General features: G+C 49.0%; 7 protein-coding genes and 1 non-coding gene across 8 annotated transcripts; 4 read left to right on the forward strand and 4 right to left on the reverse strand.

The window, feature by feature from the left end:
* Positions 1 to 45: 45 nt before the first annotated feature.
* FOIG_04853 (uncharacterized protein) lies at positions 46 to 2,285 on the reverse strand (the record flags this gene model as incomplete). Its single annotated transcript, XM_031203179.1, has 4 exons — positions 46 to 1,276; positions 1,322 to 1,997; positions 2,041 to 2,235; positions 2,282 to 2,285. The coding sequence occupies 4 exons, from the start codon at positions 2,283 to 2,285 to the stop codon at positions 100 to 102; spliced, it is 2,052 nt and encodes a 683-aa protein (XP_031066758.1). The 3' UTR covers positions 46 to 99.
* A 292-nt stretch (positions 2,286 to 2,577) lies between these two features.
* FOIG_04854 (ubiquitin carboxyl-terminal hydrolase L3) lies at positions 2,578 to 3,370 on the reverse strand (the record flags this gene model as incomplete). The annotated part of the gene is made up of 2 exons (XM_031203180.1): positions 2,578 to 2,948; positions 2,995 to 3,370. 2 exons carry the CDS (start codon positions 3,368 to 3,370, stop codon positions 2,578 to 2,580), a joined length of 747 nt encoding a protein of 248 aa, XP_031066759.1.
* Positions 3,371 to 5,289: 1,919 nt separating this feature from the next.
* On the forward strand, positions 5,290 to 8,157 carry FOIG_04855 (uncharacterized protein). Its single transcript, XM_031203181.1, has 2 exons — positions 5,290 to 5,777; positions 5,825 to 8,157. Exons 1-2 carry the CDS (start codon positions 5,675 to 5,677, stop codon positions 7,972 to 7,974), a joined length of 2,253 nt encoding a protein of 750 aa, XP_031066760.1. The 5' UTR covers positions 5,290 to 5,674; the 3' UTR covers positions 7,975 to 8,157.
* A 300-nt stretch (positions 8,158 to 8,457) lies between these two features.
* On the reverse strand, positions 8,458 to 8,529 carry FOIG_04856. The gene has a single exon. It is a non-coding gene; the product is annotated as a tRNA-Thr (tRNA).
* Positions 8,530 to 9,192: 663 nt separating this feature from the next.
* FOIG_04857 (cysteine sulfinate desulfinase) lies at positions 9,193 to 10,481 on the forward strand. The gene is made up of 3 exons (XM_031203182.1): positions 9,193 to 9,499; positions 9,546 to 9,663; positions 9,710 to 10,481. Exons 1-3 carry the CDS (start codon positions 9,240 to 9,242, stop codon positions 10,283 to 10,285), a joined length of 954 nt encoding a protein of 317 aa, XP_031066761.1. The 5' UTR covers positions 9,193 to 9,239; the 3' UTR covers positions 10,286 to 10,481.
* A 140-nt stretch (positions 10,482 to 10,621) lies between these two features.
* On the forward strand, positions 10,622 to 11,792 carry FOIG_04858 (oxidoreductase). The gene is made up of 3 exons (XM_031203183.1): positions 10,622 to 10,783; positions 10,835 to 11,200; positions 11,243 to 11,792. The coding sequence occupies exons 1-3, from the start codon at positions 10,677 to 10,679 to the stop codon at positions 11,577 to 11,579; spliced, it is 810 nt and encodes a 269-aa protein (XP_031066762.1). The 5' UTR covers positions 10,622 to 10,676; the 3' UTR covers positions 11,580 to 11,792.
* Positions 11,793 to 11,815: 23 nt separating this feature from the next.
* On the forward strand, positions 11,816 to 15,936 carry FOIG_04859 (uncharacterized protein). Its single transcript, XM_031203184.1, has 5 exons — positions 11,816 to 12,930; positions 12,980 to 13,177; positions 13,225 to 13,404; positions 13,456 to 13,569; positions 13,618 to 15,936. Exons 1-5 carry the CDS (start codon positions 12,452 to 12,454, stop codon positions 14,939 to 14,941), a joined length of 2,295 nt encoding a protein of 764 aa, XP_031066763.1. The 5' UTR covers positions 11,816 to 12,451; the 3' UTR covers positions 14,942 to 15,936.
* On the reverse strand, positions 11,994 to 16,505 carry FOIG_04860 (uncharacterized protein). Its single transcript, XM_031203185.1, has 2 exons — positions 14,390 to 16,505; positions 11,994 to 14,328 (listed from the first exon to the last, which is right to left on the reverse strand). Exon 1 carries the CDS (start codon positions 16,444 to 16,446, stop codon positions 15,064 to 15,066), a length of 1,383 nt encoding a protein of 460 aa, XP_031066764.1. The 5' UTR covers positions 16,447 to 16,505; the 3' UTR covers positions 11,994 to 14,328; positions 14,390 to 15,063.
* Positions 16,506 to 16,628: the final 123 nt, after the last annotated feature.

Consider the following 16,628-nt stretch of genomic DNA (forward strand, 5'->3'; position numbering starts at 1 on the left):
CTTCTCCTCCGACCAAGGCTCCAGACATGATAGAATATCTCATATCCAAAGTAACGTAAGAGGTAATCCATTGCGACTTGTATGTAATCCCATTCATAACTATTTGGCCCTCCCAGGTACAATACTAGAAAGCCCCCGTCTATCAGGCATCACATACCCATCCCTCGCCTCAACACTCCCCCACAACTGCGGCGAATAATACACAAACGGCAAATCCTCAAACGCCAAACCCGAATTCCCCTTAATAAACTCCTCAAATCCCATGTTTTTCCGTCCCGCCAGTGCAATTTGGATCTGCTGTACCCAGAACATAGCCTGTGTCAAACCAGTCCATTTCGCAATCTCCAGCGCCGTTGACGAAGCTAGCGAAGCATCACCGCGTTTTGTGCTCGTAGCGGTAGATTTGGTCTTTTCTGTAAGACGGTTGAATAGGAAACGGATGAGGCTCGCGTGGCTGGCGACGTTGAGTTCGGACTCTGGGATGAGTTTTGCTTCGTCGACGAGGAGTGCTGCTAGGAAGTCTAGATCCTCAGGGGGCGGGAGGTCTGTATCCGTTGAGCGGTGGTTCATGGCGTTTATCATTTGTGAACGAGCGAGGTCTTTTCTTGCTTGTGATGGTAAACCGAAGATATTGGGGAGAGGTTTCTTGTCGGGGTTGACGAATGTCATTCGAGCGGCGATGCTCTCCCACGTTGATTGGGAGTAATACTCCCTCCACTCATCACCCTTAATGTCGAACAGAGACTTAAACGCCTCGTAAGTGGTAAATTGGCTTTCGGACGATTCAACCTCCAAGGAGCGGGTATAAGCGTGAATGATCTGAATCCAGAAATACGCCTGTGTCTCAGAGTACGGAGGAACCGAAGAATCCGAAGCCCTCAGACGCATAGTCGAAGACTGCAGTGCTTCAAGAGCCTGTTTAACAACCCCTCCCCGTCTAAGCTTTGACGAAAGAGTCTTTTGAACCACCGAGAACGCAAATCGAGGCAGTCGATCAACATCGTTGACAGCTTTCTCTCGCAAAGGCGCAGAAGTGGCCTGCTTAATAGTGGGAAGAGGCTGTAAGTCAGGAAGACTATAGTGATCCCGAGCTAGCTGCGAGAACAGCAGGTTCTTGGAGTAGTATGATCTCCAGAGGCCCGAGTTCATGAGATGGGGGGCTGAGAAGACGATGTCGGCGTAGTCTTCTCGAGAGGGGAATTTGTCGAGGTGTGATTTTGCTTGGTATTCTATTGCAGCGACTTGTATTTGATGAAGCCAGAATATCGTCATTGTTCTAAAGAGTCAGTTATCAGAAATAGGGAGTGGATGGGTGACATACTTGTGCGCTGTGTTGCGAAACCTCTCGGGATTTCCCTCCCGCAGCCGATTCAAATGCTTCATAAACTCATCAGCACACTCCAACAATCCCAATCCTTTACCGAAACAATCGTGCATGACGAAGAAACCCGCTCTGAGATGAGTGAAATGATCCCACCCCTCCAAAGTTCCATCTAGAAACGATTCCCAGAACGTCTTGGCATCAGCACTCTCAGCATTAGCCGTTCTAATCCTATCGCGAAGTTCCTCTTCACTCGGCCCTTTCTCCCTCTGCTCAATCTCAGCTTTCGTATCCTTAGCTGCTTTCTTCGGTTTCAACGTATTTCGTATCTCATCCATGACGTTATGAACCTGGCAACCCCATAGGGCACTTAGACCAGGATTATCCAGGATCTTTACATCGAGCTTATCAGCATATGGCTTGATCTCAGCTTCTATCTTAGCCTTCAGTTCTTTTACGACTTTTGGTCGCTCTTCTTCCGAGAGGAGGTCTTGTTTGTTGAAGATGATAAACATGTGCTTTGCCTCGTATTCAAGCATCATATTCATTCCCATGCGGAGATACTCAAGCGAGAACTCAACACGATCAGGATCTGCGTCGGTGCAGCTTTGAATGAATACTAGGAAGCGATCTTGGGCCATGTAGTGTCGTATGAGAGGACGAATGGCATCACAGCCTAGATTGTTAGCTGAGATCGTGGGCTACAGAGGATAGCTTACCTCCAACGTCCCAGAGGGTAACTTTCTCTCCATCAGGATAGTCTATAGTCTCGACATTGAAGCCAATTGTCGGAAGGGCCTGCACAGCTTCATTAAACTTGAGTCTGTATAGAAATGTTGTTTTACCGGATGCGTCATTGCCTAGAACGAGGCCGACATGTTCGCGGCCTCCGCCCAAGAGCCAACGAGCGATGCCTGGGACATTAGCATTGAAACGACCACTGCTTACAATAAAACTTACGCATGATTATTGAGGATTGAATTGAGTTGAGGATTAAGCAGAAACAGAAATAAGAGGCTCTCTTATATGTTATTCAAAGTCGCTGCCTTGAAGTGGGGAGCTGAGATTAGACGTGGCTTCAAGAATCTGCCTTGCTCTTCAGCTTCTCAAAATAACTACGCCAAGTGTCCACTCCAGCCCCTCAGATTCTAGTTCGACAACGAGGTAATGCTTTACAGTCTTCGTGAGAAGATTGAACTATACTATTCATTTCCATGCAAATCTAGTCCACCATGCTCCAGCCTTGGGTATCAATCCTAATCCATAGACCCAGCAAGCGCGACAGCACTAAACCTCAAATCCTTACCCTCCCTCTCCAAAAACTTCAACGCCCCCAGCGCCAGGCCCTTTGGACTCAGCACATCCTCGTTATCCTCCAGATCGCCTCGTCGAATAGGTCCTTTTCGCCGTCCGTCGAGTTCCCACAATCCACCGTCTGTGCCCTTGGCGAAGCATACGTAGTGTAGCTCCACGTCGTCTTCTGCAGCGGGCGCGGGTGTGTCGCCTTGTGTAGCAGCTTCTTTATGCGCAGTCGCCAGATCAGGTGTCGTTTCGAGAACTTTTGCGCGGCCGTGGGGATCAAGAGGGATGCTCTTCTTGATCAATACATCAAGCGTAGAATCCTCCTCTACCAGACGTTAGCCTCATTCTTTTCCCCCAGCAAATAAACATACCGATGAAATTTCGAGCATTTCCATTGCTGACAGCATGCAACAAGCCCATCAGCCCACAGGCATTCCTAATTGTCTGCGGCCACCAGAGCACAGGCTCCGTATCCCCCTTGCCCTTGTACTCATCGGCCAGACTATCCTCGGCCATGCGGTGACTCTCGTACACAGCGCTAACAGGGAACACGAGCAGCAGAGCGAGCGCGGGGCGGGGTATAAAGGCGAGCAGGTCTGGATCGGTGAGGGAGTAGACGTCGTGCATTGCGAGAGCGTTTGAGACGCCGAGTCTGTGGATGAGGGTCGTCATTAGCTCGGGGTTGGCTTCGAGGGGGATGAAGGCCGGGCGGGAGTCGGAGGGGTTGGGGTCTGTTGTTGAAGACATTTTGACGGTTGCTGGCGTGTCTTGTGAGGTTGTAATGGTGTTGAGATGTGTTGGTGATTGTCAAGCTGCTGATGATGGACGGAAGAAATGCCCCACGTTAAGTTGGCGGGGTGGCTTCACTGATGACGTCGCCTAAACACCTCACTAGCCTTACGGCCTGTATGGCATCCTCGGCATACAGACATTTTTGGTCACCGCTGTAACGATGGCGCTATTGTTGGAGTTATGCATTAAGCCCCCATATAAAAAGTTTCAGAATTAATAAAAGAAGCAACTTCTATGAAAACAACTCTCAGCTATAATATCAGGCATTATAGAACGTCATGGAAGAGCACACTGAGTTTGTTGCACAGTTCTAGGGTAGCCACAGCTAAACATGGAGTTTATCTCTCACTCATTTAATGATATTTTAGTCCCTCCAATCCCATTAGACACAGACAATCATCAGCCTTGACCGCAGATCCCATTCTCCTAATATTTTCCTAGGCTCTTGATCAGCGCTGCCATATTTAGTCTGTTGCTAGTTTGATTGTGTCACTTCAACACGAGAAACAGATCCGAAACGATCTATAGTTACATGGGTGGCTGCAAGAAAAAGCAAAATGATAGCTATGTAACCCTTCTATTATAGCAATCCAGGCTTATAGAAACATGATTGAAACGGTATAAACATCAATGACACCATCACATGTCGTAGATAACTGGTGAGGTTCACATCACACCTTTTGAGCTCGTTAATAAAGGGTTTGTCCCGTGTGCAGAGATAAAAAGATCACAGATTGGCCCCGACGCGCGGAACCGGTCTCGCACTAAGTGTACTAACAAGTCAATGATTGAGATCTTCTTGTACAATGTGACCTCACCATGAATAATCCGTCAATTTCTCCGTCCCTCACTCCGTATCCGTACTACAAGCGCTCAGTCTCCATAACACAAACACGTATCTCCAGAGCACAGAGGTAGTATTTAATACCAAGAGGTGGTATCTAACACAAACACAAACGCAGCGCATACACAAAGAACATGGCAATTTAACTCACGAGCGTCATCAAACTCAAAAATCAGCAGCGGCCCGTCCCCGTGTCCGTAGAATGTAACCGTATTATTCTCCCACTGTAACATGGACAAGGCCATTGTGATAATCGACCCAATGACTCGGATGCCGACATTCTGTCTCGGAAAATGCGATACTACGGCGCAATTATTCGCGTTGGATCTGTAAGTTCGCCTATCCTCACCGGATATCTCCTTTTGATCGCTTACAGTCATGACTCGATTTACTCCAGGCTGTGTATCAGGTAAGCATGCAGCTTCTCTTGAGAAGAGTCTATCACTGCTTGATTCGGAGTCATCGCCACGCCGTTTTGATGGCGTCAGTCGGTTAAACCCCAGATGGCAGTTGAACAAGCCCTCTTTCTGAACTGTTCATCATGTTTAGATCTCATTTGTTGATGATATTTTCCGTGACACTTCTGAAGCCCCTGAGTGGGAAGAATAGTGGTCCCTGCATCCGTCCATATCGGTCCAGGCTGTTCCAGGGATGCAGAGTTCGGCTCAGGTTCAGGGGTGATGCAAGTCAGACGCCCCCTGACCTGAGTGTGATCCTGGGGGTTAATCGGCCACTCTCCCGTTGACGATCTACTCTGTGAAGGATGTGAAGATGTCTCAACTTAGATATGAGATGTCTGAGTTAGTGCAGAGACAATTCCACGTCGAGATATTCTCTTCATTCATGACCAAGACACAGCATCCCATCATCCCATCATCCCCTCTCTTCAACTCTTTCAACCCCCGAGATCCATCGTGGCCTGTCACTCTCCGCTAGTACCCTCCACTCCAAACATGGTGCATGGATCCCTTCCTCTCGTTCGTTGGCGTCATCCACCCCTGTCCCCCCCAGACCAAGCGTCTTGTCTGTTTTAGGCCAAGGATGATGTCCGTACCTTTCTTCCAAAGAAGCTTCTCAAACCAAACAGCGAGGAATAAAACAAAAGACCAGACCTCCCACCATCTCCTCCTAAACTTTAAAGCCACAGGACACTGAAAAAAAAACAGGTTCCAGTTCACTGGGCTTGCATTAGTCTCACGTTTTCACCTGGGCGGTTTTGATACGGTACTTATAAGCGCCTGGTTTTCCTTTTTCCTTTGCGCCCCGATTGTGCGTACTCTTTTTCATTTCAGATCGGAATGCGAAGATCTCATCTTGAAAAGCGCTGAGGTGTCCCTTTGACTTGGAGTCTCTCAAAATACCGCGAATCATTTCTTTGATGCCGACCTGCCGCATGGCAGGTTAAGGCGATCATCATGGGCTTCTTTAGCAATATCTTTGCGCGAAAGAATGGGAACAGGGCTTCGCTCCAGGGTCAAGCGTACAATTCGACTGTAGCGTCGATTCCACCAGTTCAAGGTAAACACCACAATCGATATCTCGGGTTCTCTGTCTAATAATATCAGGAACATACCCAGTCGCTGGGAATGGTCCGAACGTATTGGATCAGCTGCAACGAGCAGCCAGAAAACGCAGCCAAGCCCAATTATCAACGGTATCACAGGATCCAGCCGCGCCGCCTCCCATGGTCCCCCGATTCAGAGGCCCATCTCCCTCCCGCCCAACAACAGCACCAAACCAAGCCAACAGTCTCTCATCCCGCCCACTCTCCCTCTCACGCAGTATCCGAAGCTCTAATTCAGCTTGGAGTGTTCCAGAGCGACCAACGCGAGGTCGCGAACGACCACCGCCCGTACCATCAATCCCCACACACCATCGTCGCGAGAGCTCAACAGATTCAGCGCATGATAAGCGGAATTCTTTTATAGACATTCTCGATGCGCAGGGAGAATTTAGGCCTTCGAATTTCCGATCGCGGGTTGCTGCTTCGGGGGCGAGGGAGTATGGGGAGGACGTTGCGGAGAGGAATATTGGCGAGAATGGCGTGAACCTTAACAGCGCTGCTGCAAAGGCATTTTATCGACTTTCTGGGGGACGGGAGTTGCAGTCGTTTGAATATGAAGAAGACGAGGATGATTCTGCGCCTGCGCCGGGTGTTCCGCATGGTGATCTGGGGACGATACGGGAGGCTTGGTCAAGACCGTCGAGTTCATCGGCATGGAGATCATTTTCTGGATCAATTGGTAATGATCTGCTAAGATCAGGGAAGTCAAATCGACGAGAGTCACAATCGAATCTCAATCCAGGAACATTATCGATGCGGGATCGGAGAAGGTCGTTCAACGCTTTTGCTTCTCCATCAGAACCCGAACCTCAACCTCGTAAGCCTAGGCCCATGAGTCTACATCCTTCACTATCCAGTGGTTTAACGTACGAGACTTCATCCTCGCCACCGCCGGTTCAAAGATCCCGACCAAAGACGAGCGAAGGTCGAAGTCGAGGAAGGAGTTTTGGTCGCGTTGAGATTGATACCGTTGACGAGGCTTTCGATGAACCTGCGCCGTGTCCGATTATTCCAGCGCAATTCATACCAGACAAGCGAGCAAGTGTATATCTCGAACCAAACTACCGATATGATCGAAACGATGTCCATCATCCGCGCCCAGAGTCATATCATGGAGGATCAACTCTCTCATCTTATCCACGAAGCGAGCTGTCACAACCTTCCCGTCCCTCGAGCTCTTCATCAATCGACAAACCATTTCCTCGATCCCGCACAATGGCCAGCGTTGCTCTACGAAACCAACGCCTGGATGATATAAACGAACACATTCCAGTGCGGACATCTTCTCTAAACGTCAATTCACAAGCAAATATCACTCCTACGACACAGTCATCTGATTTCTCGAGCATCCAATACCCCATTGGCCATCATACGCCAAGCACTTCTATCGATGCATCTCTGCCACCTTCGATCAAGATGCATCCTGAGCATGAGCAGAGTGCTGCAGTTAACCAGAATACGCGGCAAAGCTCACCTGGGGATGACTATTCCGCCGAGACGCTTGTCCCATCACGGACGGATATTGAACAACTTCTCGGCCACCCCATGACAGCCGGCCACGACATGGATCTGTACCTCTCGGATGCGAGCGAAGACTCGGTAGACTCTTTCGTCGCATGGAAAGAGAAGCGCCGTGATGGCGAAGGACTCCTTATGAAGGACAGCTACGGCATGTCAGGCGACGGCCTCCCGGGAATATACGAACCCCTCCCCATCCTCAAAGCTCCCGCCTCACCTCCCCCGATCCCCATGATCCCCTCTGAGCCAGCCCCCAAACGTCCCAAAACACCAAAAAGCCCAAAAAGTCCCCAACGACCTCGCACACGAAGCAACAAATCCACCCCCCGACGCACCCGCCAATCCCGCAGCCGCACAACAACACCCCGTCGAACGCGCCAGGTTTCTACCTCCGAAGACCCAGACTCCGATTCATTCTGGGAGAGCGACACCCCCGCCGCACCAGGTTTTGTGTCTCTCGCAGACTTGGGCATTGATCTTCGTGAAATAGGTTGGGATCAGTATGGTCTTACGGAAGCGGATGATGCAAAGGTTGATATACAGACTGCTATTAAACTGCGCAAGGCGATGGAGAAGAGGAAGAAGCAGCAGAGGGTTGATGATGAGGGGTGTGCGGCGGATGTAGAGGATTAATGAAGAAATGAAGCATAGAGTTTGGGATAGGGATACTACGATACGATGGATTTCTTTTGTATGATGATTTGGGCGTTGATATATGGGGGTGTTGTTTGTATAACATTGTTGGGTCATGGATAGATGATGAGTTATAGCATAACGATGGATACCAATGCGCATTTGTTTCTTTGTTCAACCAAACTTACATGTGCTTCGATGTGATGTTTTTGTTGACTGAACATGCTAAACCCACGGAAATCTCTCATGAAGTCAATTGACTGAGCCGAGCTTACCACAATCCCATGAGAATCTTCTCACTCCGATATGCAGTCACCCGAAACCACGGTAAGGTAAGGTCTGCGCTCTCATCTCGTCCCGTCCCGTCATGCGCACCCAAAAAAGGAGATTCTCTCAAAGAGGCAGTTTTTATTCCAACGACGAGGAGTCTGCAAAAAGATTATGATATAAATTGTGATGATATGCAAAAGTAATAAATCGTTTTGCCCCGTACTGGAATCGAACCAGTGATCTTCGCATTACGAGTGCGACGCCTTACCACTTGGCCAAGAGGGCTAGATGAGTTATTAAACGCTAGGTTGTTTTTTGAGTATATCCTCGCTGCCTGAGCTTACCGCCTCGACGGGGTGATTGACCTAGGCGTGTAAAATCTCCTTATCTATCGCTGGTGGAATTTCACCGAATGGTTAGCTGCTAAAGATTTGGTTTCGGATGTTGGGGTATTGTTCTCCCGGCACGGTGGACAGAGCACCGGGTTGCTCTTTAAGTCCTCGTCTAGACTTGTCGCGTCATTCTTCGAGGTTTCAATATCTCTTCGGTATGACGGGGCGTAAAAAAAGAATGAAGAATGGCCAGATAGCATGGAATAGGTCTTTATTCACTCTTAGCATAGTATCTCTTTCACAAGAAGGTAAGAGAGTTCCGTATTGTATTCCGGCGGCTACGGCCGGAGGGTCTCCACAAATCCGGCGACCGGGGCTCCGACCAGGACGGGGTGACATTTTCTGGCCGGTTTCTGAACTAACCGCACTGTCACTGTATTATCAGTGAGATTGTGCATGACAATCCCTCGGTAAATAGATGTTATGACGCAAAACCTGGAGTTTATGTTACAGCCTTGGCAACTCACGGGTGCATCATGATGATATCATGTTACAACATGATCGCTTAAGAGACCACCGAAGCCATGGTGCGCAAGCTTGAGATGAAAGAAGAACAATCTTATCAAAGACTTAGAGAGTAAAATCGTCTTCACAGCTACCATAATGTCTCATGTCAACTTGCTCAAAGCCGCCCGCCCAGCATGGCGAGCCTCAACCGCAATCCCCAAGGCCGCTATCAGGCCCTTCTCAGTATCCCGTCAGCTTAGGACTCCTCCGATTCTGTTGGAAGATAAAGACAAAGGTTTCGGGTTTATCCGCCACAACAAGCGTCCACCGAAACCTCGGTCTGTCGGAGTGACTGAGATTCGGGGGCCATATTACTCAGTGTTGGGAAAACGATACCTACAGGATGTCCTTGAGACGTGAGTATACCAGATAATTAGAGGTAATGAATGCTGACGGGGAAAGGATGGGACACCATGTCGATGGACTCAAGTTTGCTGGTGGTTCCTTTTCCCTATTCCCAGAAGATAAACTCAAAGAGCTCATCAATCTCGCTCACGAGTACAACGTCTACGTTTCTACTGTAAGTATCTTCGCCTATCTCAAAGCATTACTGACCGCAATATCAGGGCGGATGGATGGAGCACGTCCTTCTTCAATCTGATCCCGCGTGGGCTGTGGATCAATATCTCAAGAAGTGCAAACAACTCGGCTTCGATGTTATCGAAATCTCATCAGGCTTCCTCTCTATCCCCCAAGACGACTGGCTCCGCATCGTCGATAAAGTCCACTCCGCCGGTCTAATCGCCAAACCCGAATGCGGCATTCAATTCGGCGCCGGCGGCGACACAGAAGCTTCCGAGCTCTCATCACTCGGAACATCTGACCCTTCCAGGATAATCCACATGGGAAAACGTTTCATCGACGCTGGAGTAGAGCGCATCATGATTGAGAGCGAGGGCATTACAGAGAATGTCAAGAGTTGGAGGACGGATGTAATTCAGCAGATCTTGAGGGAGTTGCCGCAGGAGAAAGTCATGTTTGAGGCGGCGGACCCAAAGGTGTTTAATTGGTATGTAAGAGAGTTTGGGACTGATGTTAATTTGTTTGTGGACCATTCGCAGATTGTGCAGTTGTCGTGTTTGAGGGAGGGAATTTGGGGACAATCTGATACGTTTGGATCGGTTGTTAATTACAGGCCTTGATGTTTTGTTAGTTGAGGTGTAAGTTTGTTGAGGTTTGGACAAGCAATTGGCTCGTCTAAATCGTGATGCCATCATGATGCACTGAGTGACCCCGCGATGGGGCAGGACAATCTCGATGGAAGCACTGCACGCTGACATCATTGCTCAGAGATATAAATAACATGTCATGATCATTTAAATTTCTTCCTTCACTTACATTTACTGAGAATCTGCTACAAGAGAAGTGTGTTTACTGACTGACCACAATTAAACAACATGTCTCAAGCTGGAAAAGATGGTTCATTCCACCCTGTTCCTGAGGCTCAGGCACAGAAGCTTCCTGAGTACGCACGCGATCAGTTGACTTGTCTCGGATGAACTTCTGACATCAGGTCACAGAACCGAAAAGGATATGAACCCTACAAGCGAGTCGACCAAGCTCGAAGGCAAGGATGAGTTCCACGAGTACAGAGCCGCCAACAAGCTTGAGGGGGCCAAAGCTCTCATCACCGGCGGAGAGTAAGCTGCGACAGCCTCCCCGATGTAGACAATCACAACTGACATCTGTAGCTCTGGTATTGGCCGCTCAGTAGCAGTCCTCTTCGCCCGCGAAGGTGCAGACGTAACAATCGTCTACCTCCCAGAAGAACAAGAAGACGCCGAAGAGACCAAGCGCATGGTCGAGAAGGAAGGTCACAAATGTCTTCTCTTCGCTGGAAACCTCATGGACAATGAGACCTGCAAGAACGCAGTCCAGAAACACGTTGATGAATATGGCAAGATTGATGTCCTGGTGAATAATGCTGGGAAGCAGTTCATGTGTGAGGACTTTAAGGATATTGATCTAGATGATGTGGAGAGTACTTTCCGAAGTAATATTCTTCAGATCTTCGCTATGACGAAGTATGCGCTTCATCATATGGAAAAGGGTGGCTCGTAAGTCTACACTTCCTTTTGTGAGCCTAACTAACTATTTAGTATCATCAACTCAACATCTACCGTTGCATTCAGAGGAACAGCGCACATGGTAGACTACGCATCTACAAAAGGCGCCATCACTTCCTTCACACAATCGCTGTCAAAGCAACTAGTCAAGAAGGGCATTAGAGTCAATGCCGTAGCTCCAGGGCCTGTTCATACACCTCTGCAGCCTGCTTCTCGACCGGCGGAGCAGATGGAGGGATTCGGCAAGAATTCGCAGTTGGGAAGAGTTGGACAGCCGAGTGAGATTGCACCGAGTTATGTCTTCTTGGCTTCGAAGGATGCGACGTTGTTCCATGGACAGGTCCTCCATGCTTATCCGCTTGGTGACTAGAGGTTGTAGCGGTAGTTAGAGCAATGGATATGTATGTTTCGGAATGTAATCGAGACTGCTGGTGCATGGCAGAGCAAGTGGAACGGGCTCACGGTTTTGTTGCGTGCCATCCTGTCAGAAGCTTCAGCCGCAAGCAATATACAAGCCTCTATCATCATCAAGATGCCGAGCTGAAAGTGCGGTGAACTAAATACCATTCCAATATGCAAATCCTGTCATCGCTGACCATACTTCAGCATTCTCAACAATCACAGAACCTCATACAAGCCACGGACGTACAGTATCTGCATGTTTCAACAGGATAGGCATCCCCCTCAATTCCCCCTCAATTCCCCCCCCTCAATTCTCAGCCTCAGCAGTCTAATGCACTTGAGACGAAGCATCATCATCACTAACCCCAATATAAGACACAATGGCCGTATTAGTCGTTAGTCGCCAATAGTCTCATGCCGGCCAGCCACATTTGGACAGCACCCAATTATTCCGAGAGCTGAAGGGCCGCTCGGTTCGTATTGATGCCGCTAGGAACGGCTACGGCCCGTGAGATCTGGTGTTCTAGGCTTGGATGGACTGCATCGATAGTTTCGTTGGTGAGAAGACGCGCAGTCATCTGCGGGGAAAGCTCACCACGGTATGTGATGAAAGTCTCAATTTGAGCGGGGTTTGCTATAATGCAGTCGATTCATCCTCCCTCATCACATTGCTTGGCTCAGCTAGCCACTTTGTTGGTGTTGTGATGGAGCTTTCCGGATGGGAACCTCCATGGCCAGACTCATTAGCCAAAGGTCCTGCATAAATAGAGCGCATGTTCCCAGCGAGAAAGCCAGTCTCATTCAATTGAAGCAGAGAAATATATAGCAATTGTCTTCATCATGTCTCTCCCAGCTGAAGAACACCACCTCCATACCCGTGCCTTCAAGCACATGTGGGCACGACACGTCGCCCAAAAAGGCTTCGAAGATGATGTCCAAGCCGCAGCCAAGCGCGTCATCCAAGCTCAACAGGAGCATCCTGAGCTTTTCCCAAAGAAGGTTCATGAAGATGAAGGCGTTAGTAAGATCCTAGACAAGACCCAGAAGCTCACTGGTGTTGGATTCGTCCCCAGAAAGTCCAACCATCTTGAGATTGGTATCATCGGCGCTGGTGTCGCTGGCCTTTTCACTGCTATGGTGTTCGACTGGTTGAATGAGCAGTGTGAAAAGGAGGGATTGAAGATTGAGTATGACATTATGGAAGCGGCGAAGATGAATAGGCTGGGAGGAAGGTTGTATACGCATCGGTTTTCGTATGGTGAGCATGATTACTATGATGTTGGCGCTATGCGATTCCCCAACAACACCATCATGAAGAGGTAAGTCTCTCGATGGATCGTTGGTGTCGCAATTGCTCACATGTTGCAGGACCTTCCAGCTGTTCAATTATATCGGACTCAAGCCCGGAAAAGGTGGCCTGATCCCATACTATATTGGAGATGAGGACAATGTGTGCCCAACATACTTCAACGATGTTTCCAGCGTCGGGAATGTTTGGACCGCAGAAGCGGATGATCCATTCAAGATCAACGAGGGTCTTCCTGATAAAGCCAAGATCCCCGTTCAGTACGTCTACTTCCTCCATCCCCGGCAGGTCACTAACAATAACATAGCCTACTCCAGGTGAACCCTTCAGACCTAGTCAGTGAGGCCTTGGAGGACTTCATCAAGGTGGCTGCGGAGAAGTTCAAGAAAGCTGTTGACGAGAATGATGAAAAGGGACCTGAGACGACTAAACTTTGGGCCCTTCTCATGGAGGCTGATAAGCTTAGCACTCGCCAGTTTCTCGCTTCGTGAGTAGCCCAGTGCACGTGGACATTTGTAGTAGACTGACGCCGTGGTAGGGGAGATGGTGACAGGAAGAAGAGGGAGGGCATCCCTAAGGACAACTCTGGTCCTATTCCCGAAGGACCGGGATACAACTACAACACCATCGAGTGGCTCGAGTCAGCCACATAGTAAGTAACCCTCAAGAACGCATTCGCATCTGTACTGACCCTTCTCAGCGGCACTGGATGGTACGACCAATCCCTCACAGAATGCGTTCTCGAAGAACTCGACTTCGCAACTCCCAAATCAATCGATGGCCAACCCACCAACTACTGGTGGTGCATTGACGGCGGCGCCCAAACCATCGCGCACCGCATGGCAAAAATGATTAAACAACCCGTCCAGTACAATAGCCAGGTCGTCGCCATAGACGCCCAAGTCGAAGAGCGCAGGAAACGCAAGCCCAAGGACTACACTTCGATGAAAATCCGCATTAACAAGAATCAAGTTGTCAAAGATAAAGAGTACTTTGCTGTGTTCAACAGTACCACGCTTGGTGCTCTTCAGAGAATGGATCTGAAGGATGCGGGTCTTCTTTGGGGTACGAAGCAGGCAATTCGGGCTTTGGGATATGGTGCTTCGTGCAAGGTTGGTATCAAGTTTGAGACCGCGTGGTGGCAGAAGGCCCCTTTCAACATCAAAAAGGGTGGTATCGCGCATACTGATCTTCCCCTCCGGGTTTGTGTGTATCCGTCCTACAACATCGAGTCCAATGAAGGCCAGGATTGGGATCCTAACAAGCCCGCTGTTCTTCTGTGCTCTTACACCTGGGGCCAGGATGCGCAGCGTATTGGATCTCTGATCTCACCCGAGACGCCCAAGAATGAAGAGCAGCTTCTCTCCGTTCTTCTCCATGATCTTGCGCTGTTGCACTCAAAGCAGAGCGACTACACGTACGATCAGCTTCTCGCTCTTCTCAAGGATCAGTACCAGGACCATCATGCGTACGATTGGTACAGAGACGAGAACATGTCTGGCGCTTTCGCATACTTCGGCCCAAGTCAATTCTCCAACATGTGGTCAGAGATCATCAAGCCCAACGCCTACGGCCAACTGTACCTCATCGGCGAAGCGTCCTCCTCCCACCATGCATGGATCGTCGGCGCCCTCGAGAGCGTCATCCGCGCAGTATATCTGATGTTTGAGGGCCTTCAAAAGCAAGAACCCGACAACGCAGCTTACAAGAAAGCCATTGAGCTCTTGAGTAAAGAACCCGACACTCCCAAAGAAGGCGGTGATGTCTTTGGTGGATTTCCGGGTGATAAACCCCAAGAGCCGCAGAAGTTACCATCTGGTCTTCCGTTCCATCCTCTGCCGGAGGAGATGCCTAAGAGACAGCTGGATGCTGATCGTGATGCGAAGTTGGTCAGGGATCCGTTGGAGGATGTCAAGTTTGGTGACGAGGTTTCGCTTTTGTTCTCGAGTGCTATGATCACGTTGAGTTTGATTGAGAGCTTCTTTGAGCTGCAGGTTGATGAGGCCAAGGACAAGCCACAGTGAGCAGGTAGTGTTGACATATGTCGAAAGAATTCAGAGATTCTTTTGTGCGCCAAGTTGACCAACAAAATGAGCTTGAATTGGTGAAGTCTGCCAGAATTTCTTCAAGTCTCTCGTAAGACTTATCACCATGAGGAGTCGTCGTCATCACTCCAGTCCGCGCCATCATCGTCATCAACCCATTCATCATCGTCTTCTTCAACTTGGCCCTCCTCAAACACTATTGGCGGAGTTACAGGCTGACCTTTTCGCTCAACTTCACTCCAAATTGTACCAAGCAAAGAGTGATCTCTGACCCAATCCTGGCATGAGGTAATGGGTCCCCTTTTTCTTGCCTTTCTATCATATCTCGCATGGGTAGCCACATTCAAAACGCTGATTTTATTGTCGGGGTCAACCTCTTGCCAGTGAGGTATCATGCTGTTGAAGTCGGGTAGGTAGGGTGGCCAGTTGCAGAAAGCTATTGTCATCTTAGGCTCTTCGTATACTAGACCGTCACGCTTCGTGTCTCGATGGTTTGCTGTAGCCCATGCTCTCGCCCATCCTCCTTTGATATCATCATTTGAAAGGTCATCGTCGGAAGGATCAGGTCTTATGAAGACAGCGGATTCCAATTGTGGACACGAGGCCATATCTTTCCACAATTGCTCCTCCATCATGACGTTATACAGGCATAAACGTCGCAGTTTCGGCCATTTGGTAAAGACTTGATATTGCCCAATAGCAGTCTCACCAAGGTATAATTCGTCTTTGACGCTGATGAGCTCTTCGACGTTGACCAGAGCCTCAAAGCCCTGTCTGAGGGACTTTAAAATGATTACGTCTTCCCAAGGATCTATATCCCTCAAGGGCATATCCACGATGAGAGTCTTGAGGACTGGTGCAAGAGTGATGAGAACGTCTTCAAGAATATAAATCGTTCGAAGGTCTTGCATAGGGTATCCTGCCCAGTCGTGCCTCGAATGCTCAGAATATCCATCGTCCACAGCAGATTCTGACCGAGACACTTTGGGTGCTGCTCGATTACGGCGGGTTTGTGACCCATCGCTCAAATCATCACTGAAATCGCCTGACATATTACTGTCCGAGTCATTGTTGATACGGCCAGACCGCCTGCTTTTGCGACGAGCAGATGGGGAAATTGTATCATAAGTGGAAGCCGTATCAAACTTGTAACGCAATGGGTTGAGGTATAGTCGCGCTGACCCATAGATGTCGCATGGTAATCGCCCGGTGATAGGGCTCTTTTTTGAGATATATCGTCTAAACCTGCGGAGTTTTGACTTTGTGTCAAGATAGAGACAATTTTGCCAGATGAGTTTGCAGACAGTAGGATATATTGCCTTAGACACTCTCGTCAATGACAATAGCGTTTTGGTAAGAGGATGTGATGCGGGGAGAATCGGTCGTGTCGCATCATTCTGAGGGACCAAGCTCTCAACTATCAACAAAATAATCTCGATTGGGAGCCTGGCACCACTAGAAGCAACAGTGTGTTTAGGTTCCATGTTGGATATTTGTCGAGGTGATAAAACTGGATTGTTTTCAGTTGGTTGATGCGGTCTGCTGTTGCCTTACGCATTGAGGTTATTCTACTAACCGACAAGCAGCTCGCTTAAGTCGCCCCGGTACGTGAATGTGCTTAAACACAACCCGATTCTACTCTGTTTATGCGCTTAATATCACCCCG

Source organism: Fusarium odoratissimum (assembly GCF_000260195.1).
Source record: "Fusarium odoratissimum NRRL 54006 unplaced genomic scaffold supercont1.6, whole genome shotgun sequence".
Classification (NCBI taxonomy): domain Eukaryota; kingdom Fungi; phylum Ascomycota; class Sordariomycetes; order Hypocreales; family Nectriaceae; genus Fusarium; species Fusarium odoratissimum.